A 23,449-nucleotide genomic window follows, 5' to 3' on the forward strand; every position below is an offset into this window, starting at 1 on the left:
TCGAATTGTGCGTGTTGCGATGTGATACTACGTTTGGGCGTGATGCCCTTTTGGCTATGCATACCGACACTCTGTCACATCGAGTGTTTGCGTTGGTGGTGGTCCACACACCCACGTTTGTTCCCAGGTCCGATACTTACGGCGAAGAGGAAACCACTCGCTCGTGCGTTTCACGTGGTAAATGACAGACGAAATTAGCGAGTTCAATTTCGAACCGGGCTTGATTCCGGAGTCGGATCGAATTTAATTTGGATCGGTTCGAATTAATCCGTTGGGCCGGCTCAATTAAAGGAAAAATATAAGGGTTCTTCTAGGAAATTTGCCTTCTTCCTGGAAATTCATCTATATATATATATATATATATATATATATATATATATATATATATAACAGAGTGAAAATTAGGTGAATTCCATTAGGATATCATTCTTTTTTACCTAACATCTAAAATATTCAACTACAGTATTTTTGCACTATATTATAGTGTTTTAAATAATACCAAAAAATTATTATAACATAGTACAAAAATACTACGATATAGTGCTTTTATATAAATTTTATAAAAACATTATGTTTGGATTTTTTATATTATCTTATATTATTTTCAGCAATACTAATAAAAACACCATGAAATGGATTTCAATAAGATTTTGGGAATGCCATATACGTGTCGCACCGCCTAATAATAGCAATAGTACCCGTGTTACCTACCTGCCTTGTGCGTCGGACGCCAATGGGCCCGCCGTCGATTAACAGGCAGGCGCGTATGCCGCGGAACAACCCGAGCAAAGGTGATCCGACGCCATCAGTTGACGTAACGCGTTTTGATCACTGGCCACGCCGATGAACCGACTTAGTCTCGCTGACGTACCCGATCGCCTCTCCCATAAGTGGGAACGCCAGTGGGGCCAACCAAAACACCTGTACAAACGTGGGTGTGGGTAGAAACGTGTTTAGTCGATGTTTGTGGGAAATAGACGCTATCGTGGCTCGCGAAGACGTTATCTGTTTACCGTCTCTCTCTCTCTCTCTCTCGGCTCCGCGCTGCCTCCTCGTCTTCCTCGAAACCCTAAAATTTGACTGTTGTGATCATTTTTCTTATTTTCGTGGCCGATTTCCCACCAGCAGTATCACAAATTCCAATCTCTTTAATCGATCGTCTCATCCTTGTCGTGATTTTTTGTTTCTTTCGAATTTGTCCTGCCTGTGAAATTGTCGTATTTCCTTTTTGTTTTGTAAGTAACCTGTTCCGAAGTTGTCACCCAAATGCAAGCATTCGTTTAATTCGCTTACCCAAGTGTCGATCTTTAGTTCGTTGATCTTTCGCCGAAGAGTTTGTCCAGGTTTGGGGTTATTGATTCCGCGTGATTAGCGAGTTTTTGCTGATCTTGAAACCGTAGGCTGGATTTGATTTGGCGTCGCGAACGGGAGATATGGTCGGAGGTGGCAGCAGGAGGGACGATGGGCCCTTGAATATTAGCAGCACCAACGTTTTCGCAGCGCTCGAGACCCTCAAGAAGAAGAAGAAGAAGTCCAGCAAGGAGTCGAAAGGCAAAGGGTCGTCCAAGAGCCAGGCGAAGGAGCCGGAACCGCAGGTGTTTTGGGCACCGACGCCGCTGACGGTGAAATCTTGGGCCGATGTCGATGATGACGATGATTACTTTGCGACTACGGCACCGCCTCAGTCTGTTTGGGGCTCGTCGGGGCAGCAGCAGCAGCAGCAGCAGCACAAGAAAGCTGCGGCAGTCGTAGAGGAGGTTAGTGTTCCGTATATCTGTTTTCTATGCTATTACACTTTTGAATTCGACGGAAGACAACTGCTATTGGAAGCATTTCTCAGATCTTATCTTCTTTAGTGTTTGTTTCTGGATGTTTTTCTCAAATTGTTGTCGTTTCCGACACGTTGTATTATTTCTCTAATTTGGGGCTCAATTGCAGATGCCATGTTCTTTTCTTTTGTTTCATCAGTAGTCTTTTTTTGGCTGACTATGAGTACTACTATTTTGCAGTCATTGCTAGCGGATAATATATATAAGTTTACCTTTTAGGACTAATACTTTATCTGTTCTAAACATCTGATCCTTAGTGGAATTTTTATATGATGTGTAATCTACTTATTTTACTATATCCTTCTTTGAGATTCGACTGAATTCTTTCATACAGGTGAATGTTCCATTAACTCGGTCATAATCCAAATTGGAAAATGCTGATTGATATTTCAGTGTATTATTACCATCTGTCAGAAAGCCAGTGGCCCAAAATGGTTGTCGGGTCACATCAATCTATTTATTTCTGCTTATCTAGTCGGTTCCTCTTTAGTCTGGAGACAGATCGCAAATGTATTATTATATGAAATCATTCGAATAAATGTTCCATAAATAATCATTTGACTGCTTATCTGCTTTTATTCTGTACTTCATTTTTCATATCCTGTCTTATATTTGGCTTCAAGGAGGTGCCAGATTCGGACTGTGTTTAATTTTGTTCTTTGTACCCAGGCTTTAAGAGACACCTTACTGCTTCTCCAGCCTTGGTTAATTATGAATTCCTGTGGCTCACAAGTTGCATTGCCTAGTCATAATTCAAATTATTATTGTAAACCATCCTTAACTATGCATCTTTAAGATTTTTGATTTAATAGTTATTTAGAGTAGGATAAGAAGGCGCTAATCCTACTTAAGACTGAAGTTGTTGGCAACCTTTAGTAAGTAGAAATCCTATAATACTTTTATATATATATATATATATATAATGTATATGTATATGTATTTAAAAGGATAGATAAGTTCAAAAAATAATTTCTTATAAATGCAAAAGTTAATAAAAATATCTGCCTGAAAAATATTCGGCAGACAATGTGGTTGTAAATGCGAAAGTAAAAAAATATGATTGTGTTCTAAAAGTTAAAACTTTTTATGGAGTATTATCTGCCAAAAATGTGGAAGTAACTACAGTAGTTTATGTTTTCTGGAAAGTTAAGATCAATTAGATATGGACTTAATGTGTAAGTTTTTTGACAGTGCATGAGTATTTTTCCAGGTTTATGGGCTTCACATACTATATAGCCTATTTGCTTGTCAGGAATGATCTCAAAGAATAAGAATTTTATTATTTTGCTGATTTGTACTTGAGGTGGCATCCTTGAAACTGCCTGAATTCCTTTCTGATCAAATGATGTTTGCTATTGCTGCTATTGTTTTATATGAATGTTGTTGATATATGTTTCTTAGTCTGTGGAACAATATGTAAAATGTATATACTTCTGATTCACTGATTGTTAGATGATCTGCTACTTATCTCATAGTTCTGAGAATATTTTCATGGTTAGGTTTTCTAAATGGAATTTGATTTTGTACAAAAACCTTTTTTTTTGTTTCATTTGTTAGTTTGTATACAAACATCCTATATTATTGTTCATACAGCAGTATGTATAAGTATGTGTATATTGTCTCAAGTGCATCCTTATGCTTCGCATTCACAACGGTCACTGCAAGCACAATTTTATGTATTTGCCATGCTTCAAATTTTTTGGACTCTTTTTCCCACTTTCTGTTATACGCTACTACACATGTCGTACTCTCTCTCTCTCTCTAGTTTTGTGGCAGTATAGTCTGTATTATATCTGCGTAGATATACTACATGTGGCATTATCTCCCACTTTCTTTTAGGTGCACCAGCTTCCAATCTGGTAATTGTTGGTTAGTTATAGAAGTGTAAGGTATAGAATAAGTGTTGAGTTTGTCCAACTTCATGTTGGCCTCTATGGATTCATTGACGATACTGTTTACTTTCTTTCGCTTTTTTTTATCTGGCCTTTTGTTTCTTCCTAGTTACTGCATTGTGTGTTAGAATCTTAAACTTATTCATCTTATTTTGCATGATTCTCAAAAGCCACTCAAATTCCGGTAGTCATTTTGTGTCAGCTATAAAGCGGTGGTTTAATGATTACTTGAGCTTGCAATAAACTGATCAATTGTTTTTAAGTTCTCGTCTGGTTCTAATTCATTTGATGTCTTGACGACATTAGTTTTCTTTCTGACAGAAAAAACCTGAAATATTTTTATCTCGACTTCCATTATTCTGTTTGTAGGGCTGTGGCTTCCCACCGTGTACCTCGATAGTTTTAGAGAACTAATACTGGTTTAGAATGTGACCTAAGTCCTATGCACAGGTCTCCAAGACTTTTCTTTTTTGTAATCAGATGTGTATTCGTTGGACCCGTGGTTGTGTGCATCAATTTTCATTTCCATAGTCCAATTGGATGGTAGTAGGACGTCGGAAAACTCCTGACTATTTTGATCGCATATTGAAGTTTATTATCATTTTATCTGACTTGGGCAGAATTTTAGCTGATAATTTTTTGTCTCATGTACATTTATTTAGGAAAGTGAAAGCGAAGACGATGGCCTTGACATCGGCGACGATGATGCTGAGGAAGAACCTGAACATGAAGCTGAGCTGGCTGCTTCTACTGAACCGGTCATGGAGAAACCTGTTCCAGTTTCGGTTTCATCCAAAGATGCAGAACGACATATGTCTAAGAAGGAGCTCAAGAAAAAGGAAATGGCAGAGCTTGATGCAATTCTAAACGAGCTGGGCATTTCCAGCAAAGATAGTAATGCTGCACATCATGAGACAAATGGTAATGCTTTTACCTTTCGATTTAAAGAGACACTGAACAGTTTATATACATACATAAAATAGTAAATACACATCTAAGCTCTTATTGTTTTATCGCATATTAACCTCCACAAGGCATAACAATGATCATAACAATGACCTCGATCCATCGATATTCTCAGACAAGAAACAACTGGAGCAAAGTGGTGATGGAAAGCACAAGGAAAGTGCTGGTGCTCCTTCAGAGGGCAAAAGCTCGAAGAAGAAGAAGGCCAAGAAGGAGAAATCTTCGAAGGACACCAAGGAACAGGAGCAACAGCTCCCTCATCTCAATGACAACAAGAGTCCGGATGAGTCAGTTGCTGAACCCCGGGAGGAGGATGCACCTGCAGTCGATGTGAAGGAAAGGCTAAAGAAGGTAACTTCCACCAAGAAGAAGAAATCAAACCGAGAGACGGATGCCGCCGCAAAAGCTGCCGCTGTCGAGGCAGCTGCAAGAAGTGCCCGGCTCGCTGCTGCAAAGAAGAAAGAGAAGAGCCACTACAATCAACAACCTGTAAGGTAATCTTCTTCTTCTCTCTCATTCTTGGAGAAGAGAAGTTCCATCTAGCCAAATCCATTTGTCGAATCTCCAAATAAAAAAACATTGGAATGCCCGTAGATGACATGACAATATATGATTATTGTTCTCTTCCAATGGGATTCGGGTTTCCGTGTATCTATGCGTCCTGTAATGATTTATTTTGGTACTTTGGTACATTGTTAATTAGTATCTCATGGACATTTGCGATGCCTCTGCAATGAATGCTGTACGTATAGCTCAATCAAGATGCTGTGGAAAAATAGCACAAACATGGAAGCGGCACACGCTTCCGACCGACGGGGCAGATGGAAGGGTGGAGACCTCCTCGTGTTCGTCTGTCTCCTCCACGAAGGCCCTCGGATTGCTATCGGACTATCCACCCTCACCTGCGGCCTTGTTCCTCCACGTCTCCACCCGGCTTCTCATCTCCTTCCCCTTTCTCCGCCGTCCTCCTCCATCCCCGACCTCACTCCTGTAACCCACAGTTCCGTCAGCCTCGCGTTGGTCACCTGGTACATTCACTACGGCACTCCGCACGCCAGGCTGTCCACCGTCGAGTTCCACTCCGTTGTGCGTCACGAAGCACCCCCACCACCGGGTGCTGTCGCACCCTCACCTGGGAGCACCAATCCACCACCATCCCCCTCCCCCGTTCTCCTCTCCGAGCTCCTCCACCGCTCCACTCCTGTTGTCCTTCCTCACCGCCAGCAGATACGGCCTCCCGCTCTCTTTCAACCCCCGCAGGATCTCCTCCATCTGCCGCTTCTTGATCAACGCCAGGCTCCCGAACGACAAGTACACCACCGACTCCTCCGGCCTCGAGTCCAGCCACTCCATGTACCGCTTCTCGTCCGGCTCGAATATATCAACTCCGGAGCACGCTACACCATTCATCTCCTCAAGAGGAGGATGCTACTACTGGCCCTACCGCGATCAGTTTGACCTCACTGACATCGGCGAGCGCATCCGCTTCCAGCTCGTCGAACGTGTTGATAAGAACCCTCGGCTTCGCGCCTGATTTCTGGCGATCCAAGAAGCTGAAGATTTCTTGTAACGACTCGAAGATTGACGTGTAGGGATCGTCCGGGACGGTGATGGTCAGCAGGCTGGGAAGTTCGCGTATTCTTAGCGGCGGAATTCCCGGCACGGCCACCTCGAAGCATGGATCGCAAACGTGGGACGCAATCACGCCACCGTAACTATGGAAGTAGTGGTGGTAAATGGCGAAGATGGTGGCCGGCTGGATCCAGTAGAGAACAGAGGGGATGCCATAATGACATGCGATGTCGGCCATCCATGGTAAGCTGAGGATGACTCAGCTCCGCGAGAGACCGGACAATGGCGGAGAGGGTCTTCCAGCCGACGTCTCTGATCCGGGACACGTAGTCCCCGCGGTTGAAGCCGTCGGAGTAGGGGATGTAGGAGATGAGGCCGTCGTCGACCTGTTGGTCAGGCTGGGCAGGCCCGTAACAAGCGGCAGTGAGCGGAGACGGCGGTGGAGAAGGTCACGTCGGTGCGGCCGAGGCGCTTGCGGAGGCGGAGCGCCGGGTTGATGTGGCCTTGTATGGAGAAGGAGACGATGAGGAAGTGCTGCTCTATCCTTTTGTTGGACTGCAGTGGAATCACTTTCGTCTACAGTGACGAGCGGAGCTCATAGTGACGCAGCGCAATATATAGCAATTTTTAGTTATTTTCTAATATATATATATATATATATATATATATATATATATATATTGTTGATGAAACCAACTTTAAGAGGAGAGATCTTTGAGAGTCCTTAGTGAGATGTTGATACAAATGGTTATCTATATAACCAACCAACTCTATATGGCAGCAAATATCTTAACAAAAAGAACAACAGTGTAATATATTACAATTTAGAGAAACTGCATGCAAAAGAATACTTGGGAAGGACATGTATGCAATCAGCCAATTTACAAGAGCATATATGCATAAATAAAAGTAAATCGTAACATTATAAAAAGAGAAAAAGAATTTGTTCTATTTTTGCTGAACAGGTTGGATTAGAATTCTCCTCTTACCTACTGAGGTTTTGCAGGAGTATGCTTTTCTGAGAAGCACCAAACAGCTCAAAGCACCAAACATCCATTTGGAGAGATCATAACCCTGCTTTACCTTAAGGAGTGGATCATGAGCTATGATAGCATCATATATAGTTTTTGGTTCTTGAGCAAGTCTGTGCCATGACCTGCAACCAAGTTAATAATATTTGCAAGAATGTTTCGGAAGAGCTCACAGCTGATGCTGTTTGCAGATGACGCTTGATAGAAGCTAATTTGTATCAGCTTGTCGGAAAAGAATGTTGCTCTTGTACTCTGTGCTTTAGAAATTAGGAACAGTCCTCATGTCCTATACTGAATCTGCTTGCCTTCTGCTCCTCCAGACGAAGGGAGCAACGAGCATCCATACTGTAAAGATGAAGCATGTGTTACAGCAAAACACACTAAAGATCAAACATGCAATGGAAGAAGACAAACTGAAAGCTTAAGCTAGTTGATGAGACACGGAGTTTAGTTTAGTTACTTGTAACTCTAAACTAAACACTTCCCTCCCATGTCGCCTGAGAGAGAAAAATGGACCTCATAAAGACTCCAACATATGCCTTCCATTTCTACATGATGTTAAATGTGTATCTCTGCCAATCCATTCAGATGCTCAAGACATTCAATGAGATTCATTCTAACATTGTCCACCCGAGTCTCTCTCCTCGCAACCAAGAAATTTTGGATCATTTAGCAACAAGTACTGTTAGAACAAATCCAAAATTTGAAGATGGATTTTTTTTCTTTCATTTTGCTCACTGTAGCCAACTGTATCAGCTCTTACATACAAAGACCATTTAAGAGTAATATTTTTTGAAAAAAGAAAAGATATTCTACAACAGTTCTTGGGGCTTCAATTTTAGTTGGAAATATTTGTGCAGATGATTTAATGATACGGATGATACAAGATCAGGAGCAGAAGCAAACAATATCTTTGAATTTTGACCAGAGATGGGAATGTTTTTTTCAATGACTTACTGTAGACAAGTATTGCTACCCATTCATTGACGATTCTGACCCAAGTGCTGACCCATCCAACGTCTATTGTCCACCTGCTAAGCATAAAGTGATTGATCATTCAGTAGATTAGACAAAAAAAACTTATAAAGCTTGGATATTTGTAAATGAATGGAGTTTTGGTAAAGGATTGGGGCAAACGGATGCATGAATGCTGATGAGAACCACTCAATGAAGAAGAGTTTAAGCTCAAGATGATGAGAACTCACTTTTGCATGGTATTATGTGCATTCCAGCCAACAAACAGCATGGCAAAGTACATTGCTCCCATCGCAAAAACAAAATGAAAAAAGCCATACCCATAGGGAACGTCATCTTCCAAGTCTGCTTCAGTTTTCCTGAACTGTGAGTGATCAAATTAAAGCCCATCGGTGGATGGAAGAACAATAAAGAATATAGTGGTGAGATAAGTGAGATGGACCTGAAGGCACTTGGAGTCTATCCCTGTTGAAAATGTAGCAATCACTATTGCGAGGACACCAATAACAAAGCTCTGGCCAAAGATGGAAGCTATTAGAATGTATCGAGAAGCAATTCAAGTTCAAATTAAAATAACAATCCTATTGTTTGATCCAAAGTTAAAATTTAAATATACCATGCTTTAGCTACTTCAGTGATTAATTAGTATTTAGATGCAGAGAAATTGCTAATTTCTTCCCAATGCAAAGACTGCTCGGTCTTGTTTCAAGAATGTCTCATCTCAAGCCACAACAAGCAACTATGCTTACCACAAAAAAAACAATTTCCTCCCGTATATTCAGCCTCAAATTGCACTGAGAAAATGTGTTCAAAGGATCAAAGTAAAAATTAAGGCAGGAATCTGATATACGAAGAAGATAATTGTTCTTTACTGACTTGAGATGTAGAACCAGAATGCCAAAAGCTTAATCATTCATAAATGACATTAATTGGGTTTGAATGTTATCTCGCTTGGATTATGTTCACCATGGAATGCCTAAAACATCAAATTGGTGAAAATTTTCTATTTGGGATATGGAAGAACAAGGAAACCTTTTTTATTTGAATATACTATAATTATGAGAAATTATGTAAAGATGATGGTCTATTAGTCTTTTTAGATTCACTAATACAGTTAAGACTAGCCTAAGAAAGTTACCACAATAATAAGCCAGTCTGCACTAGTTGCAACTGCTGCTTTTTTATTGCATATCTCTGTCAGCGGCTCACTGTATTGAGGATGGAACAGCAACACGTTACAGAAGCCACAGGTTAAAATGAGGGTAGTAACATCGGTACAAAAACAAGGAACCAAAATAACTACCTCTTGATTGCACTCCAGCAAAGATACACAATATACATTCCCATCAACCCTGGTGCCAGAAATCCTGCTTTAACCTATTCAAAAGATGGATGTGATGAGATCTAAGAAATTATTCTAGTGATGGATTTACAGTATAAGCTATTTATCTATTTACCTTGGAATGCATAGATGCGAGTGTCATGAGTTGTAGAAGCACCAAAGTCAAGGTGATGAAAAGGATATTGAGCCTGCAGGATAAACTGGGCACATACCAGATATACATCAAGATAATTCCCAAGATGGATGCCACATACGCTGCGACTGACAGTACCATCACTTGGTATCGACTGCAAGGAATTACAACAACAGATTTAACAGTGGAGAGATTAATCCAGATTAGCATCTGTATCACTGATTTACTGCATCATGTAATGCACAGTAGGAAAACAAACAATGACTCCAAAAGTGCTTGCACGATACACAAACATTTTGTCACCAAATTTCCAAGATTATATACAGCAATTGTGCCAACAGTGTGAGGCATGAAACTCTAGTACCATGGCACACCCAGAAATGATATATCTGAAAGGTAAACTGTCTAATACAATTACAATGACAAGGTGTACCGCTTATTCAGAGCCTTGGTTTGTAAGAAACAAAAAAAAAAAGACTGATACAATAGATTGAAAAAGATGAAGCGTAAGAAGAATATTTGAAACAATGATGTCAAGTTTTTGGAAAGATAATTTTTTCCAAAAAGAATAATGTAGAATCGTTTGAGATGAATTTGCAGACTCAATTTCAGAATAAGGATACTACATAAATACGAGGCTTTGTGAAGCTAAGTTTTGTCGAAATATATATGGGAAGTTGCGAGGATGCCACTAATAAATCCAACAGTTTAAAAAATATATGGTCATAAACTGTCTAATACTCTTTATGTAGATTCAAACGGATGGATGACAAACATCGAAAACCTGATAAAAACCGAAAAACTCATCCATCTAAGAGAAGTTGTCAAACATAATAGTTAATATACCATCTCCTTGCATATCTGTCTGATTGACAGCAGTCATTTAGCCAAGTTATGAAACTGATCACGCTGATAAGTTGAATCATAAGAAATGCCCTGGAAAAAAAAAACATTTCAGAAAAATAAAAATAAAATCACTCAACATTATCTCATCAATTGTGTAGCAGATTAACATAACAATTAAATAAATGATGTCTTATTACCCTGCACCAAAGTGTGCAAACTTCCCTGGGAGAAGAAAAGGTGCAAACAAGAATCAGAACAGAAGCAAGTACAGAAATCTAAAACAGAAAAAAGGAAAACAATTGATAATGCTTAACTAAACTAACCATAGAACTGGATAAATGCAGAAGGCACGAAGAATGGTACCACCATGAAGCCAATCCAAATGATTATCTTAGCAGGCCACCATTCGGAGTGCCAGAAATTTCGAGAATCTTCCAATTTCTTCGTTCCTACAGTTGATAGGAACATGACAAAAAAGAATAACTGGCTTAAAGTTAAAGATTATTAGTAGAATTTCACTGGTGATGGCATATTAAACATAACAAAATAATTCAGAATCAATTTGATTCCTGTTTAAGTGGCCACAATAAATGACAAGGTACTTCCTAGAGGCCAAGATCACTTCATATGATCAGATACACCCTAGGGTTTGTGCAGCAACATAAACCAGAAAATGGAGATAACTATTGAGAGGATCATGATAATCTTATCATGATTTATTTTTCTCAATAATATATTTCCTAATAATAACACGAAAGGATACAAAGCAGCCAAAGCTAATGCGGAGCACACCTTCCGCGCCCAAACAGTAGCGAGCACCATGACAACCTTTCAGTCCTGCAGAGAAAAATCAAGCTGACTGAGCGAGTGAGAGAACATGCAACGCCATCCGACTTGGGAGAAGAGAAGCATTCACAGGTAAAGCACGAACTCTCGAGCTCGGAGAGGGCGTTGCGGCCATAGTCCCGAATAGTCCACGCGAGGAGGCAGGTGACCAGGAAGATGATAGCGTAGATGAACCTCGCTATGGAGGGTTTCGGCCCGAGGCAGTTGCGGGCGCAGCACGAGTCCTCCATGAACTCCGTGTACCTCTCCCTGCCGCCGCCGCCGCTATTGTTGCCGTCATTGCTGCAGAGTTCCTCCATGGCGGCGTTCGTCATTACATTAATACGTTTGGCGGTCTTAGATCTCTGTTGTCCTTTTGAGGTGATCCGACCTGTTCTTTACCGCAACCCAAAACGTGCTTCTTGTCATCATTATAAGAGGAATATTATATAGGTTCAATAATTACTCCAAAACATTGCACATAAAAGTCACTGTCGTCACTGACATGATAGACCACGCAAGAATCCGTGATCTCTCTCTCTCTTCCTCTCTCAACGCACTTTTTTCATCAGGTGCCTTGGATCTTACGGGTGCGGTTTAGATGACAGATATGGACAATCCCATTCATCATTAAATACTTAAGAAGAAGAAAACAGATATGGACAAAGAATTAAAGAAGCTAAGCATGTTAACCATTTTTCTTCTTTTGCTTAAGCTTTAAGTAAAGGAAAGCCATCCTCAAGTGGCAGCTCTTTGCCATGTTAATATATATATATATATATATATATATATATATATATATATATATATATATATATATATATATATACGAAGTAGGAAAAGAGTAAAGAAAAGCGAAATAGAAGAAAAGCAAGATGAGTGGACTGAAAAAGGACCAACAGTCGGTTGCGAGGAAATAGGAAACTTTTGCTTTACAACATCCATTACCTATCCTCACCTCTAACCTTGTTTTCTATTTTCTATAATATATATTTTTAGTACAATTAGACCACCAAACCAAGAAAATAATTGGCATGACCAAGCATTAGCCAAATAATTAATTTTTCTAAACGAGAATTATAAGGACAAGAAGGAAAGCAAGAACTAAACAGAAGTGGGAAGGAAAGAAGAAGGATCAGCAGAATATAACAGTAGCGCAACTTTGATCCAAGAAGACGAAAAACAAAGAGCGGAAGAGAACGGAATCATATTGTTCTGAGAGGAAGATGAATCCATTCATGTTCTTCACAAACAAGAACAACTCACCTCGGCAGAACTCGTAGCTTTTGTATCCAGTTAATCACAGAGAGGGGGAGATGGAAAACTCTTTAGGAGAAGAGGAGATGGCTATGGAGAAAGAGGGAGATGGTCGGTGGTGGCGGATGCCTTCCAGCCGCCGCTGGGAATCCGATCTCCTGTGGAACTAAAGCCAAAATGCTCGTGATTTTGTAGTATAAAATTTCCTCGTTTAAATGGTTCTTACTTCCGAAGGCGGCCTCTCTGGAGAAAGCCGATCTCGTGGACCCCGCGAGTTCCAAGATATATAGCCGCAGATCAGCCATTGCTTGCAAGAGACAGCTTATAACGGGCGACTTCCCGGTTACGTCACCCGCCACGGGTCTCGGATCCAGTGGACCAGCAGATCCGCAATCCATTAATTGTACCTTTGTTGATCCCACAAGACGAATCGAATGCACACCTGATTGATTGGCGAGTAAAGCTAGAGCAGTTCAGCTGTATTAAGGCTCATCGACGAGTGTTTAGATTTTTCTGAAGACGACAGGTTAGCGTAAGAGATTACCCAGAATCCTTGGCTCACTTTGTGCTTTTGTGCTGATGTTTGAGTGTATCCGATATCTTCACAAACCTGATGAGAGATTCCAAGTTAAAGATGGTGGAAAAGAAAGGCAATAATAGATCCAAAGCAAAGTAACTAAAGTGATTGCCCACCTATTTCATATGTTGCAGTAAGACGCAAAAATACCAGGCTTTTCGTTGCAGGTAGTTCCGCGAAATAAATGACAGGAGGGTTTTAAATGGTCAGAGTAAATGCTTTAGATATCAAACTTGATATGAAACAGAAGCAGTTGCTATTGCCATGCCAAGTGTTTGATGCAACACTGTGTAAATAATCTAGCTAAACTGGATTAGCAACAGGTCACAAGTTGAATTTACTGTGTAAATTGATCCAGAAGTGGGTTTATAACTCAACTCGCCCATTCCGAGGAAGTAAGCAAAAAACTGTAGAAGATACTATGGGATTTATAACAAAACCTGAAAAAGGAAAAAAGCTTTAGAGATTGTACCTCGAGACATTCTGAACTCTGAAGTAAACCTACAAGACATATCTCATGGTGCTTAGGTGCTTATGGAAACATCGAAACTAAAATAATTAATTGCTACATCTAAATATCATTAAAAGGAAAATAGTGGTGATGCAGTGACTTAAATGAAGTGAAACCTTGCAACAGCTTCAGCAACCATTTGATTATTTTGTCTCCAAGTCTCAACCTGATAGAATTAGATAATCTTATTCATCTATGTTAGTGAAATTTGGAGATTATACTTGGTGATCTCCCAAGTCCTTCAAAATCATTAGTGATTCGATCATGCACGGAAGACATGATCATCCAAAAATAGGGGGGAAGGAAAAAAAAAAAGGAGGAATTCCCATTTGCTATCTACATGCACCAAATAGGCCAGTAAATGGGATTGAGTCTAACCTGATTTGATCCGAGATTCAATCTGATAGTAGCTGATCTGATCGGTGTCAATTGGGGTTAAAAGGCCTCACATTTCAATTTCCTGTAGCCCAACTAGGCAACTAGCAAGAAGAAATTAGTAGGTCACTCAATAATCAATCATCGAAAAATCAAAGTGATAATTCTTTTCATTGGAAAACCCCAACTTATATTGAATTCAAATACATTTCTTTTACAGAAGAAATAATAGACCTTTGTAAGTGTATAATTGAATACAACAGCTGAATAAGTCTGTCTGATAGACCATGCAGAAAAATGATGGCTGGGAAGACCAAGAATCTATCTAGTGTACAAGCAAACTTGCAGATTTGTGATATATCATAAATATGCTTATACTCGACATTTGTTGATGAGATGTCATGAAGACTTTGTTAAGGTCAGCATTTCTGAAGCCCAGGGATCACAAGGAAGAAGGCAACGCCCACAGTTTCCTTCTACAACCTGATGAACATGACAAGCTGAGGTCATACGTAGAGCAGAATGAGCAGAAACTTAGTCATGCAAATTTTGTTATATCACAAAAGTTTATTCATTTGACTAAATGAAAAAAAACAGAAAAGCAACGGTGTGAAAGTTTACTATTGTGCTCAATGAAGCAACAAATTTAATCCAAAAAATAAAATTGATGAACTATTTTTTATTTTGCAAGTTTGGCAAGTAATTTTGCATAATTAAACTCCTCCATGAGATCATTAACTGCACAAATTTCATCCAAAACCACATATCTAAATTTTCTTGTTTCTTTAAACAGGTCACTAACCTAAGAATACTTCTAGATGATGAAATGAGAGAGACGGTTGCAACCTTAGAATATCTAACAAGTACGCATATACAGCATCTACGCATATACATCAGATTATGGCAATAGCTGGGAAAAAAAAGAATACAAACTTCATTTCATCCCTTTTGAGGATATGGTTCTCACCTTATCCAGTGTGATAGAACTAAAACCGATTCCTGCCCTGTCAAATTGCTATTGATGTGGAGTTAAAACTGCAAGATCAGCACAAAGAAATGAGAGTTAGGAATAGAAACAATTGTAATACGCAGAGAAAGAAAATCCAAGAAACTAATACCCTGACTCCCTCAGGAACTGTTCCTATACAATCCACAAAACAGGCAATACATGTCACTAAACTTCAATACCAACTCAAAAACCTCTATGACCGATAAGCAACAAAAAACCCAGTTCGAGTTGTATTCTCTAAAAATACACCAAATGTAGGCAAACAGGCCCAAACATGATTTAGACAAAAGTCACAAAATAACTACTGATCGGGGTGAAATAAAATGTCGACTCCAGACTAACAAAGCATTTTACACTAAAAGAAAAGGTATAATTTCTACAGCCACTGTTGAAAACATGGTAGGAATTAATTGGAAATATGATCCCTGCAAAGGGATGTCTGCATCATTTAGTAATGTAACTTGGTTGAGGCTCTAATCCGATGTTTCAAATTAGAAACACCTGATTTCTCTGCTACCACTAGCAGCACTTGGAACATCTCTAGACAAATGTGGGAGTCAAAAGATGGGAAACAATTAATCATCAGACATTTGGATTTTACAGGCTCAACAAATTGAGTTTAGGCTGATGGAGTTCCTTTATTCGTACCCCACTGTTCCTCACCCTCATTCCCATTGACAAGGACAGAACTATCTGTAGAGTCAGCTAGATCAAGTTCAACATATTCCTCTTCAGCTTCTTCTACTCCATCTTCCTCCATCATCTGCAAATCCATGTAATATTGAAAACAATGAGGTAGAAATGGGATAAGAAAACTAATAGTAACAATAAAATTAGGAGAAGCAAATGATAAGATCCAAAAACATGTCAGTGAAAAAGGAGGTCATTTATCATTTTTCTCAAGAGCTTTTAATATCTCTGAAGTACTATACTGAAAGACTAGACCTAATTAATATCCTTAATACGGTTGTATAGGATGATGGTTCAACCACCGAATGAAAAGTTAGCTTGAGGTTTCCATAACATCATAATTCAAGTTGAAAGTTTGAGAAGCTAGTAAAAGCAAAAGGTATAACTACACAATATACAACAAAAGCATAGGCTATTTATGACCTACATGATCTAATCATCATGTTAATCTGTTGTAGCAACAGGATTGTGACACTGGACAGAATGGTTGCGAATGTACTGTGCTAGAACGGTTTTGACACCCGCTATGCTGACCCAAGTCGGATGTGCTGACATGGTACCTGTACTGTGTCTGAAAGGTATTGTCATGTGCTCTTATGTCACAAAATGGAAATCCTTGTTTGGAGAACAAAGCACTTCAAAGAAAATTAATTTCCCATTAAAACAATCACAATCTTGTCTTAATTCATAGCTTGTAACCATCCGCAGCTTTCTATGCCGCTGCGGTCGCCGCCCTCTCCTTCCCAACCTTCCACCACAGGCCGGTAACTCCATCTACCTAAGCTATTCAAATCTGTTATTAATCTATAGAACTGTTAATCCCTATTTTAATCCATATTTAGCACTGCTAATCCCTATTTAGAACTGTTATTAGTCCTTATTTAGTACTACTGATCCTTTTTAAAACTGTTATTAGGATTTCAGAAATAATGACAAATGTATAAAGTATCCTAAAGATCCTATTGTGGTGATTTGTATATCTTGTGAGAAGATGATTATATGTGGCATTTTCCATGCAAAGCAACATTTAGTAGGGAACTTCAAGAATGCATTAGTATGCACTAAGGTTTGCAATTTTGTATCGTACCGAAGTATCAAGTTCAGTTCGATAAGATTCGTATATAGAATGGTATATATATATATATATATATATATATATATATATATATATATATATATATATATATATATATATATATATATATATATATATATATATATATAGGAGACGAGTTGCTCGCGTGGGGAGAAGAAACCGAGATTTCCTTCTCCCCGCGCAAAACAGGGCAACGAGGCGACGTCACCTCGTCTTTCTGCTTGCGTGGGAGAAGAAACCGAGCCCCGCGCAAAACAGGGCGACGAGGCGACATCGCCTCGTGTTTCTGCCCCCGTGGGGAGAAGAAACAACAATTTAAATGTTGCATGTATGTGACAACAGGGCTCAACCACAATTCAAGATCTAAGCAAATCCTACCGAAATTTTCACAAGAGCTAGTGCCACATACCTTGATCTCTAACCTGAGAGGCTGCAACAGTTGCAACGGACGCCAAAGCAACAAAGAAAAGAAATGAACGACCATCGGTCACCACCAGAAACTCAGATCTCACGATAATTCAAACTCAAAAGATGGGACAAACTAAATTGAAGAAACAACCCACCAACCAGTCGAAGCGAGCGGGATTCATCCCAGACCTGACACCACTACAGCAAAGAAAGCAAACGAGGACAAAAAGGAGCGAACGTACCATCTTTCCGGGTTAGGCCGCTGAGAGAGAGACGAAGGCGTGATCGAGGAGTCGAAACCCCAGAAATCTATGGTTCCAGAGGGCCAAGAACGGTGAAGCTTCCGTTAGGGGGAACTGAAAGGAAGCCGGAGAGAGGGGAACAGAGCGGGGAGTGTGAGTTTTGGCTTGACGAGTTTGAACAGCGTCTCCCGTCAACGTTTAAGAGGGGAAAGACCGAAGTGGAGCTCAGAATGACGATATTGCCCTCAATGGGCCGCCAACGGACACGATGATGTACCGGGCCTTCTTTTTTCGGGCCGTATTGGGCCAATAGTGGCCCAACAAAGCGCAGTTCCACGTCATGTCTCTTTTTGCTTGAGGCGGATAAAGGTCACGGAATTCGAATAAAATATAAAAAATGCCAAAATAGAACGGCGATTTCCCTTTAAAAAAAACCACGCTTCATGTTTTAGTTGTTCTCGAATTATGCCCCCTAATTCGAATAAATCTCAATGGTATTTTTTTCTGTTAATTTTAATTATTATTTTCAACAGTTTTGTTTTCGTTTGGACCATTTATAATATTTTTCAATAGAAACTAAATCTATTGAAAAGTATGTTATGACATATTTTTTTTTATCTAATCATGTTTTTATATCATATATAGTATTTTTAAAAATATATTTTATAGTATTTTTATTTTAATGATTAAATTATATTTTTTATTCTTATTTGAGTTATATTATTCTTAAACTATTATAAATACCTATTTTAATCATGGTATGATGTATCAAATGTTTGTTAATGTATTTTGAATCTATTTGACTCATTTATATTATTTTTGTTGGGTACTAAAAATACTATAAAAACTATTGAAAAATAATATGAATAATATCATATTGTATCTATTTGATTGTTATTACTAAAATACCATTATGATATCAAAATTTTAAAATTGAAAATCAATTTAATGTTTTCAAGTAAATTTTTAATATTTTTATTATAATGATTTAAATATTAGAATAGATCAAAAATACTGTGATTGACAAGAAAAGTACCATCGAAGATAGTGAGATATATTATAGACATCATTCGAATCGGTGGATATTATTTAGAAAAAATAAAAAAAAATCATAAAAAAAATGCAAAAGGGTGACTTTTTCCAAGGAAAATAGTCCCGAATAGAATAAATCCAGCTCTAAGTAAACATAATTTATTTTGATTAACGGAGAGAGAAATTAATAGAATAAAGTATATCTTATTGATTTACATTAGGAACAATATCTACTTGCTACCTTACATTAGGTTTTTTCCAAAGAAAATTCTAAAATTGTTTACTTGGTTCCAAAATTAGTGGTCTTGTATTTAGTTTATTCACAATAACTATACTAAAATATATCTACTCTAATTTATATTAAATTATTATGGTTTTTAGGAGTTTATTTTATTTATTGCTTTAGTTCTTCTTTATATTATTATTTTGGTATTTTAGACGATTTATTTTGGTATCACAATTATTATTTTCTCAGCAGCAGTTGCTTTCCATTCTTCCAATCCGACAAAAAAGCTGGGAAGGAGAAGTTGGAATGTGGACTACATGGACTTTGCCCAACACATTCTTCCTGAAGTGGAGGACCGCAAAGGCCGTCGAAGAGCCCTTCCATTAGAGACGGCTGACGGTGGAGCAGAAGCAGAGGCAGCGGCGGAGATGGTCCATAACTGACACTATGATCCGATATGGTCTCGCTTGTTGCTAAAGTATTGGCTCAAGATAAGATAGCACAGGAATTCTTTTAGAATTGGGGAAGTGGTGCATTTGGCATTGCAATGATTCATCAAGTTGGGTGTAGGATGGATGGATTTATCAACCCAGATGCACCAGGACAAAGACTCGGGACCAAATCAGTCTTCATGTGTCTATCCTCCGATCCAAGCAGCTTCATGTCTGCTGATGCTTGTACCATCTTCGCGGAAGTTCTACCATTCTATTTGCAGTCCAACTCAGAGTCCTTCGACAGGTTGAAGTGTCCAAATCTGAGGCCTGCATTCGAAGTCAGAAGCTCGGTGTTGCTCAACCTCTCTTTTCCAGCCTCATTGCCAGCCAAATGTTTCATGGCCGATGTTGAATTCTTCCAGTGGAAACTACAGATGTGTCTGCTACTAGCTGCAAAACCAAAAGATAATGATTCCCCGTGATCATTGCAGCTCCATTGTCATGGCACCAGATCCTTACAAGATGCTTGAAACAAGTCTCCTACTTGTCTAAGATAACATAGCTAGGTTTCCCATTTTCTCATTCTGTTCTTCCTGTCCATCATAGGTGCATAAAGGCACAGCAGGAGATGCACTAAACCATTGCATTCAGCAATCGCATGCAAAAAGGGCTACTATTTTTAACCTGCCCAAGGAGACTAACCTGTCCGATAGCTAGTTTCTGTCAGAAACTCATTGCAAATATTAGCTAAATGAATGCATCATATCTAGGAATAACTAGAAAGCCATACATATCTGATCAACCAAGACTGTGTAAACCAATGTGCAGTTCAAGCAAAGCCATTTAGTGTTATCTTCTGTCAAAAACTTCAACTGCGTGGGCTGTTGCAAACACTCTGTGTGCAAACAATGGCTGCGTTTCTAGGTGCTTCAGTAGGTTTCCTGCATCAGAGCTCATCATCAACAAGGAGTTAGTGAGCTTTGGCTGGTGCACTTATTGGCCACCACTCCAGCCATTTCTTGTGAAGTGACCAGTTCTCTTTCCACTAAAAGTGATCCACGAAGGAAGGATGGGAGATGGGTCAGCTTCTTAGCTCTTATCTCATGAGACTTGTGAGAACGGAAAGCCCTGCCGGAGAGATCAGAAGATAAAAAAGCATGTCGTAGCATTCAGCAATTAGCGATGGCTCCGCGCACTCCTTCCACTTCTTCTTGTCCCTCTCATCGCACTTCATGCAGCACTTGAAAACACATTTTTCTTACCTCTTATAGCAGTGTGGCTATCATCTACCCAAGTCCACCTTAGCTTTGCAGTCTCTTTGATTTCTTGAGAGAAGAACTTACTCCCCTAGAGAGATTTGTTACATCAGCTGCACTAGCCAAAACGGATACATAAATGCGGGCTGCAAGTGATTGCATAGAGTGAATGGAGATGCCCACTTAAGGTGCATGCACATCGGATATTGCTTCACCCAATATGGGCGGGCTATCTGTTCCACGTTGATCTATGCCTGGTAATGTTTGATACAAACAGGTGTTAGGAATGGCTGTGAGTTTGAACCAATCTAGAATATCATTTTAGTATGGGTTAAATGTCAAGTTCTTCAGATGGGAGTATGAATTCCTCTGGATCAAGATCCAGTGGGGCCCCAAAAGATGGATGAGAGTATATCCTGTAGTGAGTCCACATGCCAGAAGGAGTTCCCCATCACGCAATGTAGCAAGGGAAGCACTTCCTCCCTAGTGCTTTAGCCACTCATGAAAAGATCACACAGAAAAAGGAAGAAGAAGAAGAAGAAGAAAAATATTGTTCTTTGTACCTTTGAAGCTTCGCTTAAAGTTGACCTGTCAGGCACAAAGAGAAAGGAGAGGATGCTGGCGAAAGAGAAGTCAATTAGCCTATGATGACACCCCAAGAAACTCGAGCTCAAAAAGTGCGGCTCCCCCCATTAGCGTGGGATATCCATGGCATATACTCTTCGCACCTGCTGCTAAAATATTGCTATGGATGCTAAAGAAGAAACCCTTGTGATTTTTCTTCCTTCTCTTTTGCCATCAATCTTTGAAATAACAATAAAAAAATATTTATCTTTAGCTAATTCTAATCGGTTTAGTATGCGACGTTCAAGAATGATTGGTTGCCACCGTCTCGATTAGATCTAATATCATATGGATCCAATAGGAGCTCAACCAGTCTAATTAGAATCTAAGTATTTTAAAGAAATATCGTGATCATTGCTGTTATGGTCATTTGTTTCGAGCAAAGCAATCTAAAGTACTCACCAACTTAGTTGTTGTTTTCTTCTGCTGGTGTACCAAGTAATTGGTTTTTGATAATTGTTAGTAATAATAATATTATAAGGATAAAGACTCGATAATGTCAAATCTAATTTGATGAGGACAAGAGAGATCCGCAAGGAAAGAAGGCAAAGCCGACGAGTAGTGAACGAGTTAAGCGTGGTCCTTGCAAATCCCCGTTGTCTTTGACCAGGTGTCGTTGACCAGTGTCAACCCATCCGTATCTTGCAAATCCGAATCACGAACGCGCAGATAGAGAGAGAGAGAGAGAGAGAGAGAGAGTTGACTTGTGAAGTCCCACAATGGCAGGAACACGGGATGTGCACTGGACGATTATACTCCGTCGTTATCAAATACTTAGATAAGTCTTAGGATAGGAAAGAATAAAAAGCATAAAAATATCCCTTTTTCTGTTCGATTGGAGGTGGAGATCACACCTATCATGTGATTAACGATTTGCACAAGTCATAGCTACCAATAAGGAGGAGTCAACTTATTTTCAATACATGTCGTAGAAGCTATTAGAGAGAGAGAGAGAGAGAGAGAGAATAAAGTATAATGTAATATAAACTGTCATTGGATTGATTGGCAAAGTCAATGTAACATATAGATTGAACAAGCAATACAAAGGTAAGTCGAGTTTTATTAGTCAAAACTACACTCACAAGCTTAAATGTAGGTTTTAATATGTCTTCTTATACCTTGCTGGATTCTACCCGGAGATGATCATCCTCACGAGTGTCGAGAGGGCTGAGATGATCAATGCCTCATTGTTGTGCTACTAAGGAAGAATCCCTCATGAATAATAAAAATATCATATGAATAATAAACATATTTTGCATTAAGAAAAACATAATTTTTTGACATAATATATATATAATATAAATATTTGAGATTTTATCAGAGACATCCATCAAATAGAATGTTGGATTTTCAAGGACACAAAACAACTCAGTCAAATATGTTAGAAGAAAATGATAAAATTAATTTTTATTAGTGATGTGTGTGGGTTAGCACGTGGACATCTACGTTGACATGGGTCAACGTGACATCTTTGTTAACATTGGTCAACATTCACGACCATATTGGCAACCATCATATTAGTCCAATGAACTCAAAAACACAAGTGATTCATTCCATGCGTTGTTTGACCAGTCGGGTTACAGTCAAATTATTATTATTATTTATAATAACTCTTAGGGTAAAGCAATATTTTTTCTAGCCTTTTGAAGAGTTAATTTGACTAATTTGAGCATCAAAATTTTTTTATTAGAATAATTTGATAATATTTTTATACGTCGATCGAATGATTTATTGAGATGAGATGATGATGTTAGATTATATAGTCTTATTTAATAGGGATAAAATATATTATAGATCTAATTAAATTTTAATTATTATTAACAATGATTTAATAGAAACTCTTATAATTATTTATTATAGACCTTTTGTTTTCGCTTATAAATAGATAATAATCCATGCATTTGGCTGATTCATTTTGACCGAACTCAAGGAGACAAAACCTAAACTATTAGAAAAACATATAAAAAATATTTTTTTAAGATTAAAAATAAGTGCATGACTCTCCACCGTAACATCGGACACTCTTATTAGTAGTAGTTAAAAGGATTAGGGATTTGATTCCTCTCGTAAATATTTAATATGAACTTTATATAATCATGAATTGCGTAGGGAAAATATATAAAAAAGAAACTGCATTAAAATATGTTGATCGAATGCACCGTCTTCCTACGAATGCAGAACTAATATGCCGGCATCTGAATGGAATATTCTGATCCAACGGTGGTTGGGATGGATGCGAGACGGGGCCACATGTTTGGATTCTTGCAATGGAGGGGTCTGTGGTGGTCGCCGGACCAACGG

The 23,449-nt window shown here is 38.9% G+C and overlaps 2 protein-coding genes and 1 pseudogene across 9 annotated transcripts; 1 reads left to right on the forward strand and 2 right to left on the reverse strand.

The window, feature by feature from the left end:
• The first annotated feature begins 965 nt into the window (after positions 1-965).
• On the forward strand, positions 966-5,414 carry LOC135625378 (DNA polymerase delta subunit 3-like). Of its 2 annotated transcripts, XM_065130114.1 has the most exons (4): positions 966-1,235; positions 1,401-1,757; positions 4,384-4,642; positions 4,803-5,414. In XM_065130114.1, exons 2-4 carry the CDS (start codon positions 1,434-1,436, stop codon positions 5,183-5,185), a joined length of 966 nt encoding a protein of 321 aa, XP_064986186.1. In that variant the 5' UTR covers positions 966-1,235; positions 1,401-1,433; the 3' UTR covers positions 5,186-5,414. The 2 variants fall into 2 exon arrangements, with proteins under 2 accessions (XP_064986186.1, XP_064986185.1); XM_065130113.1 differs by having other exon boundaries at positions 969-1,757.
• LOC135625808 (cyanidin 3-O-rutinoside 5-O-glucosyltransferase-like) lies at positions 5,285-7,573 on the reverse strand (annotated as a pseudogene).
• LOC108951501 (uncharacterized) lies at positions 7,156-17,735 on the reverse strand. 7 transcript variants are annotated; one of them, XM_065130108.1, is made up of 19 exons: positions 17,490-17,735; positions 17,336-17,356; positions 15,804-15,903; positions 15,099-15,166; positions 14,135-14,614; positions 13,213-13,685; positions 12,678-13,110; positions 11,518-11,802; positions 11,350-11,423; positions 10,910-11,069; positions 10,784-10,808; positions 10,587-10,676; positions 9,723-9,894; positions 9,569-9,642; positions 9,404-9,473; positions 8,708-8,779; positions 8,496-8,629; positions 8,248-8,324; positions 7,156-7,635 (listed from the first exon to the last, which is right to left on the reverse strand). In XM_065130108.1, the coding sequence occupies exons 8-19, from the start codon at positions 11,744-11,746 to the stop codon at positions 7,577-7,579; spliced, it is 1,236 nt and encodes a 411-aa protein (XP_064986180.1). In that variant the 5' UTR covers positions 11,747-11,802; positions 12,678-13,110; positions 13,213-13,685; positions 14,135-14,614; positions 15,099-15,166; positions 15,804-15,903; positions 17,336-17,356; positions 17,490-17,735; the 3' UTR covers positions 7,156-7,576. The 7 variants fall into 7 exon arrangements, 6 of the variants coding, with proteins under 6 accessions (XP_064986180.1, XP_064986184.1, XP_064986182.1 ...); XM_065130112.1 differs by having other exon boundaries at positions 10,910-11,035; positions 11,379-11,423; positions 12,678-13,685; XM_065130110.1 differs by having other exon boundaries at positions 8,248-8,321; positions 12,678-13,685.
• Between the last annotated feature and the right edge of the window lie 5,714 nt (positions 17,736-23,449).

The sequence above is a fragment of the Musa acuminata genome, chromosome BXJ2-10 (assembly GCF_036884655.1).
Source record: "Musa acuminata AAA Group cultivar baxijiao chromosome BXJ2-10, Cavendish_Baxijiao_AAA, whole genome shotgun sequence".
Taxonomy (NCBI): Eukaryota; Viridiplantae; Streptophyta; class Magnoliopsida; order Zingiberales; family Musaceae; genus Musa; species Musa acuminata.

Bases quoted from the DNA above. Each gene is read 5' to 3' on its own strand.
- LOC135625378 (XM_065130114.1), top strand. From the start codon at position 1,434: ATGGTCGGAGGTGGCAGCAGGAGGGACGATGGGCCCTTGAATATTAGC. The intron at 1,758-4,383 runs GTTAGTGTTCCG...ACATTTATTTAG, and splicing joins CTGCGGCAGTCGTAGAGGAG to GAAAGTGAAAGCGAAGACGA. The intron at 4,643-4,802 runs GTAATGCTTTTA...CGATATTCTCAG, and splicing joins TGCACATCATGAGACAAATG to ACAAGAAACAACTGGAGCAA.
- LOC108951501 (XM_065130108.1), bottom strand. From the start codon at position 11,746: ATGACGAACGCCGCCATGGAGGAACTCTGCAGCAATGACGGCAACAAT. The intron at 9,895-10,586 runs GTATATTAACTA...AATTCCTTGCAG, and splicing joins GACAGATATGCAAGGAGATG to TCGATACCAAGTGATGGTAC. The intron at 8,325-8,495 runs GTGAGTTCTCAT...CTTTATGCTTAG, and splicing joins GCACATAATACCATGCAAAA to CAGGTGGACAATAGACGTTG.